At 42.5% G+C, this 26,491-nt stretch overlaps 1 protein-coding gene across 4 annotated transcripts in view; it reads left to right on the forward strand.

The window, feature by feature from the left end:
- Nucleotides 1–26,491, forward strand: part of LRCH1 (leucine rich repeats and calponin homology domain containing 1) — a 259,404-nt gene that overhangs the window by 162,005 nt on the left and 70,908 nt on the right. For all 4 annotated transcript variants that reach the window (XM_081083014.1, XM_081083016.1, XM_081083013.1 and 1 more), the window contains exons 3-7: nucleotides 359–485; nucleotides 15,136–15,241; nucleotides 22,611–22,747; nucleotides 23,499–23,626; nucleotides 25,170–25,233. In XM_081083014.1, coding sequence (XP_080939140.1) covers nucleotides 359–485; nucleotides 15,136–15,241; nucleotides 22,611–22,747; nucleotides 23,499–23,626; nucleotides 25,170–25,233 — 562 coding nt within the window. The remainder of the gene's footprint in view (nucleotides 1–358; nucleotides 486–15,135; nucleotides 15,242–22,610; nucleotides 22,748–23,498; nucleotides 23,627–25,169; nucleotides 25,234–26,491) is intronic.

Raw genomic sequence — 26,491 nt, forward strand, 5'->3', positions numbered from 1 at the left:
GGTCCTCTCAGGATTTCCTGTTCACATTGTCAGGAAGATGACAGTTGGCACCAGCTTCCTGTTGCTATTGGTGATGCAGGGCATGTTGCCCACCTGTCCCCTGGCTGGCCATGGGCTCAGCTTCTGCAGGGGTTCCTTGTGCTTTACCTCAGAACAGCTATGCCTCTCTTTTTGTAAAATATATTTTCTTGTCTTATACATAGGAGTTTGTAGTTATTACATATACAGAAACTTTATTGGATTTTCATATTTGTTAAGTGTCTTTTCAGCTCACTTTTTCTCCTTCCTTGTGAAAAAGATTCACAAATGGTATGGAGTGGCCTGTATGTTCACATGTGCCCTTGTATTGTCTTTTCAGTCGAAATCAGCTATCCACCCTGCCCGCCTGCCTGTGTGGTCTGCCTCTCAAAGTTTTAATTGCAAGTAACAACAAACTTGGATCGCTGCCAGAAGAGATTGGTCAGCTCAAACAGTTAATGGAGTTGGTATGTACTGATTTTTATGGTGCTCGCTTACTAATCATAGTTAGCTGAAGTGATCAGAAAAACTTGCTATGGTTGGACAGAGAGGAACTGAGCCTATCCTATATAATAAAAGCTTAATATGCAAATTATCCCCTCTGGCAGTCATTCGATCCAGAGTTCAACCTCTCACTATGACTACCAGGGGGCAGTGCACAACATGGCGGGCGTCTGCAATGTGCTGCAACCTCTTGCTGGCTACCTGAAGGCAGGGATGACACCGGAGGTGCGGTGAGAATGGCGAGTGTCCTCTGAGCTCTCTCTCACTCCCCCTGCTACCCTCCCCTGGGATGCCAGGGATCATGTGCTGGGAAGCACCGCCCCACACACTTTAGGTGCTGGGCGCCTGCGAGAAGCCTGTCTCGCACCCGTGTGGCATCTTCCAGGTGAGCCGGGCTGCAGCCTCCAGGACCACAGGGCCAGTCAGGCTTCCGGTGGGTACGCGCAGGAGCCAGTCTGCGAGGCCAGTCAGGAGAGAGCACGCTGCCTGCCCGGCTTCCGTGCAGCACCGCTGGGCGGCCCAGAGGCCCATATTGCACCCCAGCCTGTGGCGCGCTTACTTCATCTCTGCGTGGGGACGCGGGTGCTGTGACTCAGGTGGAGGGGGGTGCCGGGGGCCCAGGTGCTGCTTAAGGCCCAGAGGTCAGCCGGGACCTGCCCTTCCATTTCAGACGCTTGTGCTTTGATTTCTGGCCAGGCCTAGGGGCCACACCTGTGCCTCTAGTGTTATTGATAAAGACATTAAGGAGGGAGAGGAGTAACCTTGGCTTTGTTGTAACAGACATAGTTTCTGAAAGTTACAAATTTTCTGTAGTTCACACTTCCTTAAGTTTACATGTTTTACAGCTCCTGAAGTTTACAGGTTATCATGTGGTAGTTAGATCATTTTTTTCACAATGAAAATAAGTTTGTGATAAATTATGGGTAAACAAAAACTAATCTACAAATAGGTTAATAGGCCCCACTTTCTGAATGTATATATGTAAGTCACAAGACAGAAATAACAGCGTGCCCTGATTCTGTAAGGATTTGAGCAACCATGCTCTAGAGCAGTGGTCGCCAACCTTTCCAACCTCCGCAGACCACTGGTTGGTGACTGCTGCCCTAAATCAATGTAACTTTAAAATGTGACCCTATCCCCAGGGATAAAAAAGAAGAACAAGACACAGACGGGCAGAGATGGGTTTGTAAGTGTGTACCTGAGGGTGAGGTGCACTACTGTATTTCAGCTCTTTCTGTACCTATTTAATTACTTACCTTGTTTCTTAGAGTGTGAAAGAATGAATCCTTTCTAGACTTCCATTGAGCTAAAATGGGTGAAGGTAGAGGCAAGAATGAGCAATCAGGTTAAAACAATAGTCACAATTTAGCCTCCAAGCAAGCATTATTTCACACTGACCTTGTGTCAAACACAGAGCAAAATATTGTGATTCCAACCATGGAAAGGACACGGTACCTTCTTGCAAGTAGATGCCATTCTAGAACATTGATGACCAATAACTTTTCTTTTGTGTGCCAACTCAGTTAATTTCTTTGGGGCCACCGGGAATCCTGTTGTGATGGCTTGTGAGGCCCTATAGAGTGCTGTGGTCACTTAGTCATGTCTGCTTCGAGAATTGTCTGGGAAAGTGACAGCACCTGTGTCGCATGTGTATCCACTTTGACTTTAGTATAGAAATGAGTAACTGCTGTATCAAGGCATCAGAGCTACTTAAAACAGGACTTATGTGATAGCAGACTCTGAAACCCATTCCACCTCCCTCAGACTAAGAGCTGGGATTGGTTATAGAGATGCAGAGGTCTTCCCATCACTCAGTATCAGGACATTTGATCAGGGATCATGAAATGACTAGAACAAGACGCTGGAAAGTTGTCCAGAACTGTGGCCATGGTTTACTTTTATGACTTTCTCTACTTCTGCATACAATGGAGAAGTTGCCTAGCTCACAGATTCCAAGTGTACTAGCAAATGTCCTCCCAGCTAAAGCACTTAGCAGGGACCTACCAGCAGGTCTCAGCCGTGGTTTCTAAGTGAGAGGCAAGATCTGAGTCTCATGTCCTCTCCTGACTCAGTCAGCAATACCCAAGGCACATGATCACATTGCCCTAACCTGACTGCTCAGCTGCAACCAACGGGGGCAGTTCTCAAAGAAGTTGGTTATTAAGTTGGATCCTGTCACCCCAAACTCTATTACAAGAAGTGTGCTTACAGGCTAGGGAATGATTGATTAGTCTTGGGGCTGGGAAAGGTTTTAAGGGAAGAGACCTTTGGGAGGTTCCTTACATTACTCCACGTATCAAACAGAGTGAAATATTGTGATTCCAACCATGGAAAGGACACGGTGCCTTCCTGCAAGTAGATGCCAGTCTAGAAGATTGATGACCAATCACTTTTCTTTTGTGTGCCAACTCCAGTTAATTTCTTTGGGGCCAGAAATCCATGTGGGATTTCTGAGATAAAAATAAGAAGGGCAGAGACAGGAAGGCCTTCAAGAAGGAGGGATGGCTTGTGCAAAGACAAGACAGTATGGTACTACAGGGCATGCTTGGGCAGTAGGAAGCAGTTTAATTCTCCCAAGACGAGATAGAATGGGACGACTGCCGCAGGTTTAGGCCACCATTATCAGCTCCTTCGCAGGGTATCCCAGGCCCGCCTTGGTCTGGCCCCTGCTTCCCGCTCAGGTTCCTCTCTTGCCCCTAGTCCCTTCACGCTCTAAACTGCGGTCTTCTGGTGATGCGCCTCGTTCATCTTCATTTCTGTCCTGTAGAGCATGGACTGTTTCTTCCTCCTCCTCGTTTGGTCAGTTTTTAGATCTCACTTAAATCTCACTTTCTCCAAAATGCCTTCCCAGGTTCTGAGCTAGATGCTTTTAAGACAAGCACCCAAAACTTACCATCCAATTTTCACAGAGTCACATTTGTCATCTTACTTGGTATTCTCCACACCTTGAAAACTGCTTAAGGACAAGGGACGTATATTGCTGTTGTATCTGGTGCCCGGCACATGATAGACACCGAAAAATGTTTGCTGCATGCTGCTGTCAAATGGTGGAATGTGGGCCACGAAGGTGGCTTGGTGCAGACTCCCAAGTACTTTACTGGGTTGGGGGGACTCTATCTCTCAGTCCAGGTTAATTCAGAAGGTGCCATTTTAACAGAAAACAAACAAATATAGAATAATGCTTTGGATAAAACTGATAGTTATATGTTGTCTTTTTAATGCTTCTTTCAGGAGTCTGATAAATATAATATACAAATTGTTGTTGTTGTTTGCTACTTTTTGGCTCCTGACTGATGAAGTCAGCGTTCTGGACCCTTTTGGCAGCCAGAATGTTTCAGTCCCACTGCGCCCTGTGCTTCAGCCCACAGCGAGCCAGCCATCAGCTGTGCCTAGAAGTACGGACAGCTCTGTTAATAGGTGGCACACGTGCTGAGCCCTGGAGCCACCCAGGTCAGGGCAGGGCTTTCCGTCAGTTTGCGGGGCTGGCAGAGGAAGTACAGCAGCACTGTCTGCAGCCTTGAGACACACAGGCTGCTGGTTGGGTGGAAGAGACACCCTGAGCTTTTCTTAGGCACCTTGTCTGGAGCCAGCCCTAACGTAGGCTGCCCTGCCTCTTAGTTACAGCAGTCATCAACCAGTCCTCGTGAATTTTCTCTACCAGCAACAACTATTGAACCCTGGAGTTCTGGAATGCTAGAGCCATAGAGGTTTTAAAAGACATCTAATCCAAGGTGTTGACATTTTACAAATGACGAAACTGAGGCAGGGAGATGTATAGAGCATCACCCTGGTGTAGTCACCTTAGAACTTCAGTTGAAACACCCTCACCCAGCAAGCAGCAGATGCAATTTTGTTTTATTTATTTATAAAATGTGTTTTTATTGATTTTTAGAGAGAAATGAGGGGAGAGAGATAGAAACATCAAGGAGAAAGAAACATCGATCGGCTGCCTCAGCAGATGTACCAATAATTTTAAATGTACTAGTAACTACATTTAAAAAAATATATAAGCAAACAAACTCTAATAATATATTTTAACCCAAGATAGCCAAGATATAATGTCACATGTGTACAATGTAACATTAATGAGGTGTTTTGTATTCTTTGTTTGTATTAAGTCTTTGCAGTCCAGTGTGTGTTTACACTTGCAGCACAGCATGGATGGGACTGGTCACATTCTCATGCCCAGTAGCCACATGTGGTGACTACCATACTGGAAGGGCAGCCTTTGTTTTTTCTATTCTGTGTGTAAGCAAGCTAGATCTTTGTAAAAAAAAAAAAAAAAAGCATTTCTTTGTGAAGTTGGTAAAAATTCAATAAGTTGCCATTATTTAACCACAAAGGGTAACTAGCCTTGCTTAAGGTCACAGACTAAAAAAAGATTAGTTCTCATTCCTTCTTATCTGTAATCTTTTTGCTTAAAATAGTAGTATTACTGTAGGTAATCAGATGTTTTTTAGCTATCAACTAGAAGAAAATTCCCAGGAGAGCCTAAAGTAAGTCTAGGGTTATGTGGGTGGCTTCTGTTTTGTGCTACATAGTAACCAATTTACTAAAAAATATGGGAGCTCCCCAAGCACTTAGAGTACCTTAAGCCACCACCGTGCTGAAAAAATCTCTCGGTTTATGGGCTCAGCATTGTTTAAGTATTTTGAAGGAAATCATTTTAAAATTTTCACATTAGACTCAGAGTCTCCTAAATTGAGTTGTAAACTCTGTTTTTCTTCCGAGTATTTGTGGAACATTCTAGAATCATTTGCTTAAAAAACACAAAAGCACTATAGCCATCTACAAGAAAGGAGTTGTCCTTTCTAATTTTTGAGAGAAATTGGGGTTGGAAAAAATATCTGACCATCTATGTGTGCTCCCTATGATGGGAAGAGATTACTAAGCACCTACTGTATGCCAGGCACTCTGCTAAGTACGTGATGTGTTATTTCATCTAATCTTCACAATAATCCAGCAACGTAGTGATTATATCTACGTTCTACAGGCAAGTTTGAGTTTCCAAATTACTTACCTAAGGCTGTGGAGCTACAACGTACTGGAGCTGAGGTGAAAACCAGGTTTGTCTGATGAAAGTCCACACCCTTTCCACAGCTGTGTTCATTGTGCCTCATCTAGATTGTACAGAAGCCTGTCATGGAGAAAGGGCCATGATTTCTTTCTTTGGCATTCCTGGATTCAGCTTGGACTGATTTTCCCATCAAAGTTGTGGTAGGTCATGAACAGCTGAGAGTGAATCAGAGAAATGTTACAAAAAATAGGGTGTGGTACAAATGGGCGGGCAGTGTCTGTCTGAAGGTTTTCTCACCAAAGAGCCACAGCGAGGAAGGAGGGGCAGCAGACTTCTCTTTATTGACTAAACCTCACTTTACTCATTGAAACCTTGTTAACATATTGGAAACATGGTTCTCTTGCTGTCAAATCATGCCTGAAGAATAAGGTATGGTAAATATTTGGTAAGACATACTTATTGAATGCCATCCTATCTAATCAAAGAGAAACCTGGTAATTAGCCGTACCTCCGCTAACCTTCCCATTGGCTAATCAGGGCGATATGCAAATTAACTGCCAGCCAAGATGGCGGCGAACATGAGGCTTGCTTGCTTCAGTGACAGAGGAAGCTCCCCGCCTGCCGCTGCTGGGCTCTGAGCTTGCAGTTTGAAACATTGTTACAAATATAGAATCTAAACAAACTCCAGAAACCTGCTTTCAGCAGCCGAGGCCTCAGAGCTGGAGCCAAGCCTCAGAGCTAAAGCTGGCCCAGAATAAAAAGAAAAAAAAGAAAAAAAGGAGCGGTTGGGAGCTTCAGTCACCCGCCAGCCTGAAAACAGCACTCAGCCCCTTACCCAGACTGGCCAGGCACCCCAGTGGGGACCCCGACCCTGAAGGGGGTGTGACCAGCTGCAAACAGCCATCATCCCCTCATCCAGGCTGGCCAGGCACCCAAGCAGGACCCCCACCCTGATCCAGCTGGCCCTCACCTGTGCACCAGGCCTCTATTCTATATAGTAAAAGGGTAATATGCCTCCTAGCACTGGGATCAGTGGAGCCGCAAGGCCTCCCGACACAGGGATCAGTGTGACAGGGGGCAGCGCCCAAACCCCCTGATCGCCCTGCGGCTCTGTGTGTGATAGGGGGCGGGGCCACAACCTCCCTATCCGCCCTGCTCTGTTCGTGACAGTGGAAGGCGCTTCAACCCCCTGATCAGCCCTGCTCTGTGCCTGATAAGGGGGAGCTCCCCAACCCCCTCATTGCCCTGCGGCTCTGTGTGTGACAGGGTGCGGCGCCCCAACCCCCTGATCGGCCCTGCTCTGTGTGTGACAGGGTGCGGCGCCCCAACCGCTCCCCCCCCCCCCACGGGCCCTGCTCTGTGTGTGACAGGGTAGAGCCATAACCTCCCCATCGGCCCTGCCCTGAGTGTGACAGTGACGGCGCCCCAACCCCCTGATCAGCCCTGCTCTGTGTGTGACAGGGGGCGGTGCCCCAACTCCCCTATCAGCCCTACTCTGTGAGTGACGGGGGAGCTCCTCAACCCCCTAATCGGCCCTGCTCTGTGCGTGACGGGGGGAGCTCCCCAACACCCCTGATGGGCCCTGCTCTGTGAGTGACAGGGGCAGCGCCCCAACCCCCTGATTGGCCCTGCTCTGTGTGTGACGGGGTGGAGCCGCAACCTCCCCATTGGCCCTGCCTTGAGTGTGACAGGGGGTGGCGCCCCAACCCCCAATCGGCCCTACCCTGAGCGTGACTGAGTGTGGCATTGCAACCTCCTGATCCGTCCTGCTCTGTGCATGACATGGGGCGGTGCCCCAACTCCCCAATCGGCCCTGCTCTGAGCCCGACCAGGGGCTGCACCTAGGGATTGGGCCTGCCCTCTGCCACCTGGGAGCAGGCCTAAGCCAGCAGGTCGTTATCTCCCAAGGGGTCCCAGACTGCGAGAGGGCATAGGCCGGGCTGAGGGACCCCCTCTCCCCACTGAGTGCACAAATATTTGTGCACCGGGCCTCTAGTCTATATATATAAAACCCTAATATGCAAATAGACCGAACAGCAGAGCAATTGAACATCCAGTTGCTGTGATGTGTGCTGGCCACCAGGGGAAATGTGCAGAACATGGCGGGCATTGGCAGCAGGCAGCAGAGCGTGGAACGTGGCGGGCATTGGCTGAGGTGGGATGGTGGAGCAGGGGAGTGGGGGTGCCAGACCAAGACGGGGTGCTGGTCGCTGTCATGAGGGCGATCCTCTGGTGGTTACTGAAAATTCTTTGCTCCCACACACTGCGGTCCTGCCAGGCACTCACACCTGCTGCTGGTGCCAGCCCCTCTCACACCTGCTGTTGGCGCCTGGCGTCGGTCCCAATCCCTCGGTGCTGTCAGCAAGTGTGAACAGCAGCTGCTGGCCCCAATTGCCCCTGAGGGCTTCTCCATCTCCCCCTGCTCCTGAGGGGTGATCGGTGCAACTGCTGCCACTCGCACCCACTGCTGGCACCAGCCCCAGTTACTCCACGCCATCAGAGGGTGCAAGTGGGGCCAGCACCATCAATGTGGGAGCAGTGTCAGCGGGAGCAGGGCTGCTAGCAGATGGGACCAGGGACTGTGGCAGGAGGGACCGGGTGGGGGCGTGGAGGATGGGCAGAGACATGCCCACCACATCCTCGCGGCCCACAGTTCCTTTCAAGGTGCATGAATTTGTGCACTGGGGCCCTAGTTCTATATAATAAAAGCCCAGTGACCAAACAGCAGAAAGACCAGAACGACCCGGTTGACCAGTCACAATGATGCACACTGACCACCAGGGGGCAGAAGCTTCATGCAGGAGCTGCCCCTTGGTGGACAGTGCGCTCTCACAGTGGGAACACCACTCTGCTGACCAGGATAAGCGGTGGTCCCACAGCGGGCCAATCCCCACAGGCCCTGCCCCCACCAGTGCATGAATCCCATGCACCAGGCCTCTAGTATGTTATAATTAACAGACAGCTATGAAGACAGAACACAATAAATTGGAGAATACTAAAGGGCATTTGCCAAAGGTTTAGGAGTTTTCTCATTGGTTCTCTGTGCTTGCTGACATGCTGGGGTCAAGAGATGGTCTATTTCTAGTTTGAGCTTTCTCAGCTCTCTGCTTTTCCAAATCATGCAGTGTGTGAAAATTGTGTCTTCCAGCTCTTGCTTTCATTTATGAGAACTCACTATCTTGGATTCAGAAACCTGCTTTTACATCCAAAAACTCACAGGGCCTGGCTCAAGTAATAACTGATTAGAAGGTGTATTTCCTGGTCCTGACCAGAGATACTATTTTTTATTCTCTTTTCATAAAATGTTGGTTGTGTGGAGAGTTTGAATCCAAGGACTTACTGAGCAGCTTCTGAGGAAAATCTCTTCTTCATTATTTTTATAGGTAGCATTTCAACCTCTGAGTTAGGTAGTGGAGATGTAAATTCATGTGTCTGCCATGATCTTTTATCCATTTGTAGTCTGGAGGTGTCTTCTCACATCTCATTTCTGTGGGATATTTGGAAACCCATGGCTTATTCAAAATTCCTTCTGTTGCTTCAATTTCTGCCTTTCTTATGAAGAACAGTGGGGTGGGGCCTGTGTTTGTGGGTGTGTGGAACAGTATGAAGTAGAGTTTTATACTGGAAAGAAACATTTAGTAAATCTTGAGAAATAATACATCTATCATACTAGCAGTTGCTTGAAAAAGTGTGGAGTTTAAATGAACATAATGATTTTTCTTAAAAAAAAGTTCTGACTGCAGGCATTGAGGTTTTTGATTGCTAAGAAATCAAAATTGACATTACTCCTGAGTCAGTTAGGTATCTGTCTTTCAAAGTCTGCTCATTATTTTTCTTAAAAAAACAACACCTATATCGTATTGATTTTTCTTTTTTAAAGAGAGAGGAAGGGAGAGGGAGAGAAACATCAATGCAAAAGTGAAGCATCAACCAGGGATCGAGCCCGCAACCCAGCATGTGTCCTGACCAGGAATCAAACTGGTGACCTCTTCGTGCACGGGATGACGCCCAACCAACTGAGCCACACAGGCCAGGGCTGTCAGCTCATTATTTCTGATGTGGTAAATGAGTTTTCCTGATGTTGGAAGGAAATTAGAATTATTTAATCTCACCTCCTCTTTTTACATAGGCACAGAGAGGTTAAGACATTTACTGAAGTTACACAGTGAAAAAGGCATGGTCACATGATGGGAGGCGAATGGTAATAGCTTACAATTCCTGTCAGATATTTGTGTTTCCTTCAATTAAAAAAAAAGAGCTAGATTTATTACCAAGATATGACTATAGCAATAATATAACCACACTAAGTTTTAAAACCTGTGAGTCAGAACATGTAGCTCATGGAAATGCCACATGCAAATCCACAGTGTGACCTGGTCTCACTAGAACTCTTCTCAAACAGAGATCATCTTGACACAGTATTTATGTTGGTTTTCATTAGAGGTCACACCTTCGAAACACGTCTAGTTTTTTTCCGATATTATTATCTGAAAGTGAGCATTACCTATTAATAATATCGGAATTCACTCTGACACTTTAAATCCTTGTCATTTTTGCATTCTAAAGGGAAGCTAGCAACTAGCACCTATCAGCAAAAGTGTGTTAATCTTCAACATGTATTTAACACTTCCAGAGACTTCCTTTATTGCCTAGAAAGGCTCTGATGAATGTGGTTACTTAAAAGCATGCTGATTAAACCAGTGCAATGTAAGTTTAAGTCATAGGTAAACTTCTCTCTCTTTTTTTTAATCCAAATGACAAAATTGAACTGGCTGGTCCATAAAAAAACTAAATTCGAGTATTTAATAATTAGATTTATTCCCCTGTCAAAAAGAATATAATTAGTAAATATGTATTCTATGTTTATGGTTCATTTTTTGGTCTACCTGTATATTTGTAATATTGTGACACTAAATATATGGTAATTTGATTTCACTGAAGCTTGAAATAATTTCCTTTCTCTAAGACATAGCTTAGAGCTAGTAGATAATTCAGAAGGAATTCATTTGACTATTCTAAGAAGCCACTGAATTTGGAATTCATAGCTTGGTAAATTCTAATTAATTTCAAAAGTGTGAGCCGTTAGTGTTTTTCTTTTTTTAATTTATTTTCTTAAATCTTCTTTTCTTTAACGAACTAAAAAACAAACAAAAAACAAAATCACAACCCTATCTTATTTTGGGCCAATTATGGACAGACATGTTTTAGAGAACCAGGCCATTCTAGGAATATTGTTTTTACATTTTCTAAATGGAAATATCTTAACCCCAAGCATCTATTATCTTTTCCTTTCTCCTCCTCATTCCCCAGCTAATCAAGACATAATTACCTAAGGGTTTCAATTTTTTTTAATATATTTTATTGATTTTTTACAGAGAGGAAGGGAGAGGGATAGAGAGTTAGAAACATCGATGAGAGAGAAGCATCGATCAGCTGCCTCCTGCACACCTCCCACTGGGGATGTGCCTGCAACCAAGGTACATGCCCTTGACTGGAATCGAACCTGGGACCCTTTAGTCCCCCCAGGCCGATGCTCCATCCAGTGAGCCAAACCAGCTAGGGCATGGGTTTCAATTTTTTTGATGGAATTTATAACTTCTTAAATTTGGCAAGTTGAATAACTGGGAGGGAATAGAGTTTTCAACAATATTTGCTATACTACAGTGAAAAGTCTTTATCTCACTTATATGCTAGATCAGCCTGGGCATTTTTTCTGTATTCTTTTGGTAGGACAGAAAGTAACTGACAGCAGTAAAAAGTATTATTAAAATAATTTGTTCTTCACCAAATACCCTTTAAAATGTGAGTGGACAATTGGACTTTGTGTTTCTAATTGTGTACAGATGTCCAGTTCTATAAGTCAGAAGGTAAAACTCGCTTTTATCATGTGAAGTTCTTTAAAAAAGAAAAGGTATATTGGTTATCATTTTCCCTACTGATAAATAAGTATTTAATAGCTGAGGGGAGTTGATCTTCTTTGATAAAGTCATTATGTTAGAAATATATGTTGGAAAATTTACCTTATATTTAGAGAAACAGGATATCCTAAATTCTGGCTAACCAGAGGGTAATGAACAAAATGCAAAATGACTATAGTACAAACAAAAAATGGCATAATAATCTGATGAGATTTTATGCTGTGAAAATGCTGCCTATATCTTTTTGCTTCCCTCTTCTCTCTTTCTATCTCTCAAGAGAAAGGCATTTTTAAAAATTATGTCCTTGAAACTTCTTTAAATTGTCAGTTTCACATTGAAAATCTAATTTCCCTGAATTACAAAAGGGTCTTTCTCATGCTGTCTTTCTCTCACAGACTTATAAAAATTTATTTTAGTTGTCAACTACATAAATTCTCTCTAGAGATGGAAAATAATTTCCACTAGTTCTTCCCCCACAACACCCCTTCCCCAAAACATCACCAGTGTGACTTTATGAGTCCAATAGAATGATTTAATTTCATAGATATCTAGGGCTTACCTGTGTACCATTTGTGTGAGGGCTTTTTAAAAGTAGAATGGAATGGTATCTTTTGCTTATTTGTAACTTGGTTAAGACAAAGAAAGATAAGGCTTTCTGTGAAAGATTTGGTTGTTGACTTCTCTGACTGATCAAATGCCATAGGAATTGGGAAAGCAGGCATTTCACTTTTCACTTCTCATCCATAGAAGTATATTCAGAAAGACAAAGTAATTTACTGACTCATTGAGGGACCAAGAGTGATTGGACAGATCTCTGGACCTCCTAATTCTGAAATCACTTTCTGACACTTTTTGTCTCTGCAGATGTGCTTGCGGTTTTGTGGGTTTTTTTTAAACACTAGAGATATTTTTCATAAAATTCTGTGTGACTTTTCTGGGCCAGGAGTGATGCACCAACAGCAAGCTTAGGGGAGTGATGCCCTTGAATACCTAGTGCTCTTAGCTCATCACACGCTACCTCCAGGTAGACAGCTGAGTATAGAACAGCGTCCAGGCTGATTACACGTGTGCCACCAGCCTTTATAGATTACAGCTTCACTTCCTTTATCAGGAGTGATATTATTCCTCTTCATCAAGTGATATTCATTCAGTATCTTCATGACCTTGACAGATTAGCAGGTCACCTGAGGATGCTTAGATGAGGGGAGGATAGAGAGCGGCAGTCCGCTGTGTGCTGTATGGCCCTGCTTTTACTGGGAGCCCAGGGTTTCAGGGAGATGGTTCATCTTATCTGAATGAATGTGAAACCAATTTCGAAATGAGGCTTTGCTGCTCTAAAAGGGAGAGTGAAAGAGGGTTTTTTGCAGGTTCAGCAGTTATGTGGGATATTTAAAGACTTGATCTCATTGGGATCATTCATAGTCCAAATATATCTGTGGTTCTGTGATACCAAGGAGGTGCAAGACATTTGGCATGTGTGTTGGAGCATCCTGTGTCCCATAAGTGAGACAGAGTAAACTGCAGCATTTGAGTGTCAACAGCAATAGACTTAGAATTTTATGCAACATTTATTGATTCCTTACCTTATACCTGGAATTTTGCGTGGCACCAAAAGGATGGAGTGAATAAGACATGGTCTCTTCCATCTAGGACAGTGGTTCTCAACCTTCCTAATGCCGCGACCCTTTAATACAGTTCCTCATGTTGTGGTGACCTCCAACCATAAAATTATTTTCATTGCTACTTCACAACTGTAATTTTGCTACTGTTATGAATTGTAATGTAAATATCTGATATGCAGGATGTATTTTCATTGTTACAAATTGAACATAATTAAAGCATAGTGATTAATCACAAAAACAATATGTAATTATATACTGTGAAATATTTACTTCTAATTACAAATATGTGTTTTCCAATGGTCTTAGGCGACCCCTGTGAAAGGGTCGTTCGACCCCCAAAGGGGTCGCGACCCACAGGTTGAGAACCACTGATCTAGGAGCTCACTGACTTTCAGGAGAAGAGAAACATTTGAGCAGATAAATACAGTAACAGATTATCTGTAGGACTACAAAGGAAAAGTGGTCAGTTCTCCCTGGGTGTTATGTTGGAGCAGGAGAGGTGGTGGAAGTCTCAAAAAGGTTTCAGCGTGGAGGCGAGGTTTGAATTAAGTCTTGAAAGATGAGTAGATGGATCAAGAAGACAATACTTATGAATGAAATTCCAGACATGGGAAAAGCCTGAACAAGTTTTGGGGCTGTGCAACAACTTGGCACACACTGGGAGCTATAAGCAGCAATAACCCAGTATAGGATGCAAGGGAGGGCATTCAGAGAGATGGCGTTGGAGAAATACAGACCTGCATCCTAGAGCTGGGCCTTGCTGCAGAGTTTGGAACTTTGTCCTGTAGTCCCTGAGGAGCTGTTGCAAATTTTTAAGCTAGTGAATGACAATGATATTTATACTGTGTAAATTTTCACTCGGGGAAGGATGGATCTAGGGAGGAGAATTAAACATGGAAACCAACCTGGAGACCATTATAGTGTTTAGCTGAGAAAAGCACCGATTTTCAACCTTTTTCATGCCATGGTGCACACATAAACTATTTAGTAAAATTCTGTGACACACCAAGAAATATATTTTTTGCTGATCTGAAAAAAAAAAAAGGTATGATTTTGATTAATTCACACTGGACAGCTCTTGTTGTGTTGGCTCTTGTCTATTATTATTATTATTATTATTATTATTATTATTATTATTATTTGAAAGTCTAAGGGAAAAGAGGTCAATGCCTCTGACTAAATAGTCAGGAATTGCATGTTTAAAAGTTTCTTGTGGCACCTGTTGAAATCGCTGGTCTCGACTAAAGGAGTACCTGTGATGAGGGGTGGAGAGGATGGCAGAGCTACCAGAGACAAGAGGAAGGGTAGGATTAAGAAAAATAATAACAATATATAAGATTTGAAATGTCATGCCTCCATTTTGCATGTATCAAGAGCTGTTTCAAATCAATAATTAATAGAATATTAATCTTCCAAAGCAAAGAAGACACAATCTACACACCCCACAGACTTGTTTGTAAAATGTAGGTAAAGGTGTTCAGGTCCAAGGTTTCCAGCCCTCTAGTGATAACTCCATTTAAAATAAATAGTGCATCTGAACAATGCATTGATATTTATAGTTTTTCTCTGTAAAATGTGAGCATTTGGTAAGGTGTTACTTAGAGGTGTTATGGGAGAGGGGCTCAACAGTGGGGCTTGGTCATTCTTTCCAAGTGTTAGCTCTGGCACTGGCAACACGTAGACAAATGACAACTTTTCTGAGCGTCGTTTTTCTGATTTGTAAGCATTAGGCTAGTAACATTGCCTCATGAGGTTCAAGTGAGAATGAAATAAGACTGAGCATGTGAAAGTGGCAGGCCAAGAGGCTGGCAGAGTAGTTGCTGGAGGCTCCCAACATCCTTCTTTTTCCTTTTTCTTTTCTTAGAGATTGTTTAAATTGTTGAACTTTTCATTTCTCCTCTGTGCTCAGCCTTACTTGGCTAGATACCTAGAGACCAATATGAAAATCTCCCTGTGTAGTTGTCCTCACATTTAAATTCTTTAAGGAGATTGCGCATGAAGTGCTTGATTTCCTGGAAAAAGGCATTTATTCTTTCTCTCTTTGCTTTCTATACAGGATGTGAGCTGCAACGAGATCACAGCCTTGCCCCAGCAGATAGGTCAATTGAAATCTCTACGAGAACTGAATGTCAGAAGAAATTACCTTAAAGTTTTACCACAAGGTAAAAAAGAAAGAGGGGGAAAATGAATAAAAGTGTAGACATTGATTATATTTTGTTTGCTTTTGTGTATGCCTATTAATATTATAATTTGAATATCACATGCAGATAACAGAAAAGTTATATTCAAATTGTAATTTTAGTCAAGGGGCACAGTGATAGAACATTTCCCTGTATGAGGGTGTGTGTGTGTGTGTGTGTGTGTGTGTGTGTGTGTGTGTGTGTGTGTGAATTTGCTCAGGCTCCCATAAGTACCATAGTCTGAGTGGCTTAAACAACAGAAATTTATTTTCTCACGGTTCTGAAGGCTGGAAGTCTGAGATTAAGGGGTTAACCAGTTTGATTTCTTTGAGGCCTCTCTCCTTGGCTTGTAGATGGTCATTTTCTCCCTGTGTCTTCACATCATCTTCCCTCTATGTATGTCTCTGTCCTAATCTCTTCTCAGAAGTAGAGATAAGGACATATTGGATAGCATCCTCTCCAATGATCCCATTTTAGCCTAATTATCCTTTAAAGACCCTGTCTCCAAATACAGTCACATTCTGATGCACTGGGGGTTAGGACTCCAGCATATGAATTTGGGGAACACTATTCAGTCCATAACTGGAGGCAACATGAATTGTTTTTATTGCGGACTTGTGAACATCATGCCAACAGTTGAGTTGACATGTTTGGTCCTGTAGATCTGACTGTCATGGTTTCTGGTCTTTTGGGGACCTGGGGGTCCTGGTTGGAAACCCTTGTGTCTAAAATCTATTTTTAGGAGAGTTCACTGCCCTTTGGAGTGATATTTGGACTAATGTCCCTGATGGTTTGGGTGAACTTCTCCAAGCCTGGAAGCAGTGATGGCTCCAGAGCCTCAGTGCTGAGCTCCTCAGACAGCCCTGCTGTGAGCCAGACTCAGTTTCCTGCCGCTGTGGGCTTCCACGGGGTGTCCTGATACACTATGTTGGAGTTCAAATCAAAAGACATATTTATTCAGGAATTTTGTATAATTAAGAATGTTGGCAATCAGCCTTTTGGGTGGTAGAAGATCAGAATTTCATATTTTGGGGATTCTTATTTGGATCTGAATCAGGAATGAGGTGAGCAGTAGAACACAATGCTTCCTCCAAAACATCCTCTGGTTTTCAAAGAACACTGATTTCCAGCCTTTGCATTTAAGGACACTAGGCTTACCTGATTTCAAACATATGCTAAAAAATATGCCTCAGAGCACAAACATATGTATTTGGAAACAGTCAGCATTTGGTTAATCTGACACTAATGCTGCTGTTTGAAAGCTGCTTGATTTTCACTATTCTGTTTCTGCTTCTTGATCTTTGACTTGAAATGCTTCATTATTCGAGGCAAGAATATGGCACTCATAAAAGAGAAAGAACTTTATGAAATGTAATACACTTTATAAATGGAAGGTTTAAGTGTCTGCCATCTTCACCTTTTTCATATGGACTAGCATTTTAAAGAAGTAGAATTAGAAAGTATTTCAGCATAAAGATTGATTACCTGAGATGACTTGGTATAAAAATATAGATGGTTCATTTTGTCACTGCAATCCCATTTTTTAATGTTTGAAATTGTTTTTCTTCCTTTGAGCAAGTACAAAGAGAAAACTCTTACTTATAATTTATAAGCATCTACACTAATAAAAGAGAAACATGCAAATTGGTGTCATTCCACTATGCCCACCAGCCAATCAGATGAGTATGCAAATTAATTCAACAAAGATGGTGGTTAATTTGCATATGCAGGCAGAGCGAAGACTGAAGATGGCGGCCGCCAGGAGCTGGAGCGAGAAGGAGGCTTGGTTGCCAAGCTTCCCGCCAGCCCTGGCCTCTGCTCAAGGAGGGGCTGGGGGCCTGAGTCCCCAAGGGGCCATAGCCAGCCTGAAAACTGGCCCTCAGCCCCTCACCCAGGCTGGCCACACCCCCGTGGGGTGAGGGTCCTCACTGGGTGACTTGGCCAGCCTGCAAACAGCCATCAGTCCCTCATCCAGGCTGGCCAGGCACCCCAGTGGGGACCCCCACCCTGAAGGGGCTGTGGCCAGCCTACAAACAGCCATCATCCTCTCATCTAGGCTGGCCAGGCACCCTAGCGGGGACCCCCACCCTGAAGGGGGTATGGCCAGCCTGAAAACAGACCTCAGCACCTCACGCAAGCTGGCCATGCCACCCCAGTGGGGACCCTCACCCCATGGGGGTGTGGCTGGCCTGCAAACCACCACAGGCCCCTTGCCCCAAGGGAACCCCCAACCCAATTAGGGGCACCCTTCAGGGCAAACCAGCCAGCCCCCACCCGTGCACCAGCCTCTATACTAATAAAAGGGTAATATGCTAATTGGACTGGGAGACCTTCCAGGAGACCTTCAGAATGTTCTTCTGGACAAAGCCATGGTGGGGGGGCCGAGGTAGAGGTGCTTAGAAGCCAAGAGGGGAGGGCAGTTGTGGATGATCAGGCTGGTGGGGGGGGGGCTATTGGGGGTGATAAGGCCAGTGTGGGTGGGCAGTTGGTGGTGAGCAGACCAGCATGGGGGCAGTTGGGGATGAGCAGGCCAGTGGGGAGGAAAAGTGGGGGTGAGCAGGCCAGCAGGGGGGACAGTTGGGGGTGAGCAGGCTGGCAGGCAGTGTGGTTAGGGGCAATCAGGCAGGCAGGCAGGCGAGAGGTTAAGAGTCAGCAGTCCCAGATTGTGAGAGGGATGTCCGACTGCCAGTTTAGGCCTGATCCCTGTAAACTGGCAGATGGACATCCTTCGAGGGGTCCCAGATTGTAGAGGGTGCAGGCTGTGCTGAGGGACACAACCCCCCCCCGCCCCACTCGTGCACGAATTTCGTGCACTGGGCCATGAGTATAATTTATAAGCATATATAAGCTCTCATGTGAATCACTGAGAAATCATCACAAATCATTTAATTATTCTTTTCAAAAGGAAAAGTTAATTTTTTTTATTGTTGCCTTTTAATAGTATAGAAATGTGTGGAAAGTGCATCTACAAAATTAAGATTTTTATTTCTTTCACCACTACTTACTGTCTTACCTTAAAAGCATTCCTTTCCCTAAAAAGATCAGTTACAAATTTCTATACTTTCCATAATTATGTTTACTCAGGTTCAATATTTTAAAATCCACTCAAAGCTAAAACATCAGTGTACCGGAAAAGCATTAAAATTTTTTTCTCTCCAAATATCAAGTTTCTTTTTGCTTCACTCTGGAGAACTCTGTTAACAAAAGAGCATTGATAATGCTTTCAGGCAGGGAACTTAAAGACCTTCCATATTTACTTACTTGTTTTTCCTTCTTGAGAATCCCTCCTCATATGCTTTCAGTTTGAGGAGGGGAATGTTTGTGGCCTAATTATCCGTAACAGTTTTATGTCACGGCTGCAAAGAGAAGACTATGTTTTATTCTTCCTAGGGCCAGAACACACAGAGGATTAAAGTAACCATTCATTGGCCCTCTTTTTTTATCTTTTTTTTTTTATCTTTACTTGAGGATATTTTCCCATTGATTTTTGAGAGAGTAGAAGAGAGAGGGAAAGACAGAAACATCAATGTGAGAAAAACACATTGATTGGTTGCCTCCTGCATGCACCCTGACCAGGGCCCAGGCCAGGGAGGAGCCCTCAACCGAGGTATGTGCACTTGACCAGAATTGAACTCAGGGCCCTTTTGTCCACAGGCTGACACTCTATCCCCTGAGCCAAGCTGGCTAGGGCTTTTGTCCCTCTTTAAAAAAAAAATAAAAAAAATGTTTGTATTAATTTTAGAGAGAGGGGGAAGGAGAGGACTAGAGAGAGAGAAACAGCAATCAGTTGCCTCCTGAGCACCCTGACCAGGAATGGAACCCGGTGACCTCTTGGTTCATAGGTTGATGCTCAACCACTGAGCATCCCGGCCGGGCTCATTGTCCCTCTTTAAAACAGACAGAAAAGTGAGATTCCTTTACACCACCACCCCCCTGCCCCCACTCTCGTTTTCTGCTGTTTGTTTTGACCTTTCCTGGGCTGGAGTTGTCATTTCTCCTCCAATTTCTTATTATGAAACTGTCAGGTTCTAGTTTTCCTAAACTAAGATGGTCATTGCTTTTCCTGCTTTATTTACTTGTAAGTGGCCTTCCCTTCCCTCCTGCTATGTCTTCCAGGAATTCAGCCCTCGGTTTTGCTTTAAAAAGGCTTCCTTTTAAGTGGCAAATAATTCCTGAAGATCCCAAGTCCAATTTGAATTTGCCACTGTTGCCCTGGCCAGTGTGGCTCTGTTGGTTGAGTGTCCTCCTTTGCACCAGGAGGTTGCCAGTTCGATTCCCAGTCAGCGCACATGCCCAGGTTGTGGGCTCGATTCCTGGTAGGGGGCCTATGTTTTTCTCTCTTTCTCCCTCCTCCTTCCTCTCTCTCTAAAAAAATCAATAAACTATTCTTTAAAAAAAAAAAATTGCCACTCTTTTGTTAACCTAAGTTTCATGAGTAAAGTTAATCATCACAGAGGAGGATTAATATTACTAGAGGTTACAGCAAGCAGATACTGTACTCTTTTTGTAAATAACCCCCCTAATTCTTAATGTTTTAGGAAAAAAATATGAAGTGAAAAAGGAGCTTACTTTCCCCTTTTTTTTCTTTTGACTTTCTGGATTCCAAACTGTTCCTCCCTCTCTTCTCCACCTCCTTCTGCTCAAAGCCCTTTCCTCAAGGCAATCACCAGCACTGTGTGTGCTGAGGCAAATAATTTATCCTGCTATTGGCCCGGAGAGCTGGGTTTGAACAGTGAATTCAAGGCAATTTAAAGAGTACACTTCCTGAGTTCTCTAACCCAGCTGCCCATCTTGGACCTGAGTTTGGGACCTGCTGAGTTCCATGTTCTTCTGCCTTATTTTTAGCATTACAGTCCCATAACTCCTTTCTTTAATACAAGGTAGCCACTAAGGCATGAAAGAAGGAAAGTTCTTTTCAACCCAGAGGGAGCAGTATTCTGGAGAAGAGATACTGGTTGCTAGTGGCTCTTGGTGGAACTTGAAAGTTAGTATAGCTTAGAGAAGTGAAAACCCTGGGGCAATCTAGGTGGGGAGGAGGAATAGTGTTAATTCTTACTCCAGGGCACTGCCTTTGGTTCCTCTTCTATTTATAGTTTCTGCCCATCCTCCTCTTTGGAATCCTTGAGTATTTGAAGGTACCATGTTTCAACCCTTACCAGGTTCCATAACAAATGTGGCAAGGCTGTTTTGAAATGAACCCTCCGGAGCCTCTGACGCAGAGATCCTAGTGGTTTGTCCCATGCCACCTACATGTTTGGCCTGGCTCAGCCTCGTTGTTGTATGGAATATATTTGACTTGTTTCTTGCAGCTGCCAGTGTCGGTTGGAATGCTTGAAATTACTGAGTGTTTACTATGCTACTGGGTGGGTATTTTAAGCTAAATATAATGTTCTGTCTTGTTTGTGGAGCTACAGAAGACTTTTTAAAAGCAGAATAAAGCCTGGCCATCATGGCTCAGTGGTTGAGCATTGACCTATAAACCAGGAGGTTGATGTTTGATTCCCAGTTGCAGGCTCAGTCCCCAGTTGGGGGTGTGCAGAAAGCAGCTGATAAGTGATTCTCTTTCATCATTAATGTTTCTGTCTCTCTTCTCCTTTCCTTTCTGAAATCAATAGAAATATCTTATATCTGTATCTATATCTATATATGTATTAAAAAAAGGAAGTAATATGCAAATGAGGTCAAGACTCTGTCACAGTCATGACCAGCTCACGAGGAGGGGCCCAGCTCTCACTGAGCCTGAGAGGTCAACACAGAGGGGTGCCTGTTCCGAGCCTCCGAGATGTGGCTGGGGGCAGGCTCCCAGCAGGCAGACACACACACACACACACACACACAGGGCGCCTGCTTCAAGCCTCTGTGGCCAAACTGCGGCTTAGGTCTGGTCCACTCCCCATGGGGCCTAAGTCATCAGTAGGACATCCCCTGAGGGCTCCCAGACTGTGAGAGGGGGCAGGCTGGGCTGAGGGGACCCCCCCCCCCCCAGTGCACAAATTTCGTGCACCAGGCCTTTTTTTTTTTTTTAAAGCAGAATAAAGCCCTATCTAATTAGGATTATAGGGTTAATTGCAAATTCTGAATTAGATAGCATTTATTTTTTAAAGTGGAGTTAAAAAAAATGAACATATTTCTTGTAACTAGTTCTGAGGTCATGCCAGCCTTGATACATTAAACGGATAAGAATATTTTATATTTAGCATATTATTCATATGTTATCAAGTACTGTTGGCAGTGTCCAGAAGGCACCATGTGGGTTCAGAACGGACCTGGATTCAGCAACCTTGGTACTTGCATTCTGGCTAAGAAAGAATTCAAAGTCAAGACTCAAACTACAAGAGAATATTTATTTAGAAAATCACAGAGGTAGAAGAAGTAATTTGTAGAAGAAATGGGATAATGAAACTAGTTATGGAGGTAAAGGGAGGACCTTGGAGTTTAAAAGTGAGAAAGGTAACATGTCTGTGGGGAGGGGTAAAGGGAGAGGAAGCGGAAAGGTGCAGGCATGCTCCCAGGAGGAAGAGCAACCCTTAGGTTCTCCATGCTAAGGGATTTAAGGGTGGAGATTTTTAGGTGATGTCCCAGGGGATGATCTCAATAGGATATTCAGCAGCTTTCCAGGTGTGTCCTTTCAAGGTTAGGATTTTCACTGATTGATTGGTGGCCTGGGGGGTCATTATCCAACTCAGCTGGTCCTGAGGTCTGCCACAGGGTTGCTTGTCTAGTTTTGTTACTTATCTGGGCCTGGAGCTGAAATGCAACTGAAATCTAGATGTTATCTCTAGGGAGGGAAGGTCAGGGGTTCTAAACCACATGACCAGTCCTATGCTAAGGGAGGAAAGGTCACCCTGGGGGCAAGGTCCCACCCTACAATTGTCCATTGCTAAGCTTGGGGGTGGTGGGGGGAGGCTTTGCACACTGGTGACCTTCTCTACCTGGCCCATCATTCTTGCTCTGCTCATGTCTAACTGCCTACCATAGTACTGCTTGAAAACATTTTGAAGTTAAAACATATTCTGTGTGGTGTGACTTATGTGATTGTTTTGCTGGGAGGATAAAAGCATTTTAAACATAAATATTGTAAATATCACGTATTTTCAGCTCTTCTCAGAACTAACAACAATTCAAATGTATTGGACTCCCAATGAAAGGTTTCCCCTCCCTTTTGCTAAAATATTATATCTATGCAAATATTATATATTCCTAATGAACAACTTGCTTTTGATTGTGCTAAATGACATTTCTACTGATAAGAGAAAATAAATTTCTGAATGTTTGGCCATTTAATCTTGTTGCTTTTCTGAGTTTTGTTTTTTTCTTTTTCTTCTTTTTTCTCTTTTTTCTTTTCCTTTAGAACTAGTAGATCTTCCCTTGGTAAAGTTTGACTTTTCCTGCAATAAAGTGCTCGTGATTCCCATTTGTTTTAGAGAGATGAAGCAGCTGCAAGTATTACTACTTGAAAATAACCCTTTGCAGTCTCCTCCAGCACAGGTGAGGGGTCTGGCAAAGATATGTGGGATATGCTATCAATGTGCTCCGGCAACTCTTGCCAGAGTCAGTTTGTTAATATTCTGCTGATTTAATGTTGCATTAGACATGATCATAAGCAGTTACAGTCTCTAAAAATATGAAACCTTGGGTGCATCTGACTACAATAAGTTGTCTTCTCTACGCCAAGTTCATTTGCCAGCATTGGGCTCACTATTCTTATTGCCGCAATCCAGAATTATGTTTGATTATTTTATTATTTGTACATATATTTGAAACTTTTTCATGGAGTAAAAAATTAATATTGTCCTTATTTTAATGTTAGCTGGAAAATGGAGCTTAAGTATTTTGAAATATAATTATTGGTTATTTAGAGACAAGATTCAAGTTCAAATATTAAGCTCTGAGAAAAAAAATAAAATATATATGCTTCCAGAATTGAAATTTTTTCAGGTCAGTTAGCTGACTTCTATATTTTTCATATATTTATACTTAAACACATTTCTGTTAGGATTTTGCATTTTAGTTTAAAAAAAGACTACATTGCTTGAGTATGATTTTCTATTCAAAGTGGAATTTGGAGAAAATTACTGCCTAAATTTTTATATGTTTTGTAGAGGTCAAATTTGGTGTGCATTGTTGAAGTGTTTCTTAGAATGAAAAGGCAAAAATTATAATATACAGAGTCAGATATCTAGTGTTTATACTTTGTTTTGTCATTAAAAATAGATAAGTATTATTAATTTTTCCATAGATTTGCACAAAGGGAAAAGTGCATATATTCAAGTATCTGAGCATACAAGCCTGTCAGATTAAAGCAACTGACTCTCTTTATCTGCACACGATGGAGAGGCCACAATTACACCAGCATGTGGAAGACAGGTGAGTGTGACTGCCTTGGCTCAAAGCCCCTTTTAGAATTTTTCTAAGGCCAAGGTATTCCAGGTAACTAAATTAAACAAAATTTTTTTGCTTCACTCAACCAATGCAGATTTATAACTTAGAGTTTCAGAAACTTTTGGAATAGGAACGAGAAAATTGATGTTATTGATAACATTTTGGCATTTCTCGAGTCTTGTATACTCTCTCCTAATCAAAAATCAGTCCTTCTTGAGTGCTGTGTGTATGTCACACGTGTGTGTGTGTGTGTGTGTTTATGGTACATGATATATGATATATGATCTATATTATAAAAACCCAGTGGTCCTCACACCATTATGATCAAAGACAGGTCACCAGGACGCTGAGTGCATGGGTGGGCGGGAACTTGACTCTGGGTGTCCCACGGTGCTGTGAGGTCTGGGGTCTCGGGCCTCGCTCGATTTCCCATGGGTCTGGGTCTCACGAGATTTCACATGCGGGGTCACTAGTCTATAATATAAACATAGGGTCCCGGCCGGTGTGGCTCAGTTGGTTGAGTGATGTCCTGTGAACTAAAAGATCACCAGTTCGATTCCCCATCAGGACACAAGCCCAAATTGTGGGTTGGACCCCTGTGCAGGAGGCAACTGATCAATGCTTCTCTCTTATATGGATGTTATCTCTCTCTCCCTTCCTCTCTCTTTAAAAATCAATCAAAACATGTTAAAATAAATAAACATAAGTATCTTTTGCTTATCAATTAAAACAACAATATTAAGCCTTTTTTAAATTATTATTTTTTAATATGACTCTGGAACATTGTTAAGAAAAACTGCAGGTTTTATTTTTCTTAATTATCTTTTTAGAATGCAGAATGCATAGTTTGCCATTTCCTGTTTAGAATGGAAGTGTTAGAATCCTTTCACATCTCCTTGGCCTTTTGTTGGCATAAATCAGGCCTTGAATTTTTGGAGAATGAAATTCTCACACTGAACACTTATAAAACACAGGTTGTTTTTGAGAAGTCTTCACTGCAGGAATCTTTCCTTAACTTTTTATTAAAAAAGAGAACTAGGGAATTAAAATCTCAGACTACCCTAGTGGAATATTTATATACTGCTTAAAATATGCATTCCTTATTTTTTAAAACATGCCATCAAATTTAGTCACTGGATTAAAGTTTACAGAATTATTCAAGATTACCAACATTTCAAAACATAAGATGTAAAAGCAATTAGGGTTTTCTTCTTCTTTTTTTATATGCTAGAATCAGTAAAATAAGAAAATTGTTAACTGTTTCAAAAAAAATTACTTGATTAAAGTATAAATCCATGAAACCCTGAACACAAAGAATTTATTTTGTGCTCCATTTAGACAGTATAAGTTTCTGGTTTTCATTAGGCCCTTGTCTTAACATCCTTTAATACGGAACTGATTTGTGCTGCCTTGTCATAATAATAATTTGTATAGCAAACTCACTATTTGAATATAAATTGATGTATCTTGTGAACTTTGTGATTTTAATTTTTTTATATGAATTCAATATTGATGGCATCTATCTCAGCAAGAAGGATTCTGATTCAGGCGTTGGAAGTGATAATGGAGATAAGCGATTATCGGCCACAGAGGTAAATTTCGTGATCTGTTCCTGATTTTTTTTCTTTCCCTGCTTCTAGATAGATCTGCTACACTTATTGAACTCCTTTCTGGTAAAAAGGCATTAACCCTCTGCATAGCAATATGTGATAATGTTTGTGAAAGCAATTTGAAATCCTCCAAGTATTATATAAATATTAGCTATTTCTAAATCTTTAATATTTTGCAAATGTCTCAGGAGTAGGATTCCTATCTCCTTCCCCTCCCCCCACACACATTTTCTTGAATGCTTAATAAATATTATGAAATGACTAAGTAATGTGCAAGTATCCATGAGGCATTTTTGATAAATTATTGTTTTTAAATGACAGAGCAATTTAGGAAAACATTGTTATATGCATGCATAAATGTTCAGGAATCAAATGTACATTGCATTTTAGCAGTTTATCCCAAGAAAATGCTTTTATGAATAGCCATAGCTTTTATAGCAGCATTTGTTTCCAACTCTTTTTAGATCATTGGGTAAAAAGTTTAATTATTTGTAAACTAAGGAGGCCTCTAACACTAGAGCTTCCTCAAGTGGTGGTAAAATAGCTTATTTAGCACAATTATTATCTCATTCATAGTCTGTTGGATTTCCCCAAATCTCTCACTAGCATACCATTCAATGGGGCTGCTTGACCTGGGGAGGTAGAAGGGCTAGGGGAAATAAGCATGATGCAGCATCAGATCTTCCCTTGGTGAGGGAACTTACTGAGTTTCTGTGGTTGTAGAGTTTGAGACATTATAATCCTCTTTGAAGATATAATTAATAGGCAATTACCCCATCTAAGGAATCTATGTTTTTATTATATGTGGTGTGACTCTAGGAAAAATGCCCATTTCCTATTCTTGTCAGACCTTTGAGTGTAATGTATAGCTAAGGTATTTTAATTTATTTTTAAAAATGCTTTATAAAACAGTGTTTTAAAAAAAACTAGGATACTTAGAATATTTCAAAAGGAAGAAGAATTAGGAGGCAGAAAAAAGGCTGTGTTAATAAAAGAAAAATGACTGTCATGGAGCCACATTAATAGTTTACTATGGTTCTCTGGGGGAGAAAATACTCAACACATTGCTTTATAAGTTGTGTTTACGTCAACCCCTTTAGCTTTATTAAAATTCCTAAGTCTCCTGAAATGCCCCATTGTTATAGAAATTACTCACCCTAAGCTTATTTCTAATAAATTAAAATAGACTCTGCTTTATCCTTACCTGCCTTCTAAGGATAATTAAGTTCATTAATGAAAC

The sequence above is a fragment of the Myotis nattereri genome (genome assembly GCF_964212035.1).
Source record: "Myotis nattereri genome assembly, chromosome: 2".
In the NCBI taxonomy this organism is placed as follows: domain Eukaryota; kingdom Metazoa; phylum Chordata; class Mammalia; order Chiroptera; family Vespertilionidae; genus Myotis; species Myotis nattereri.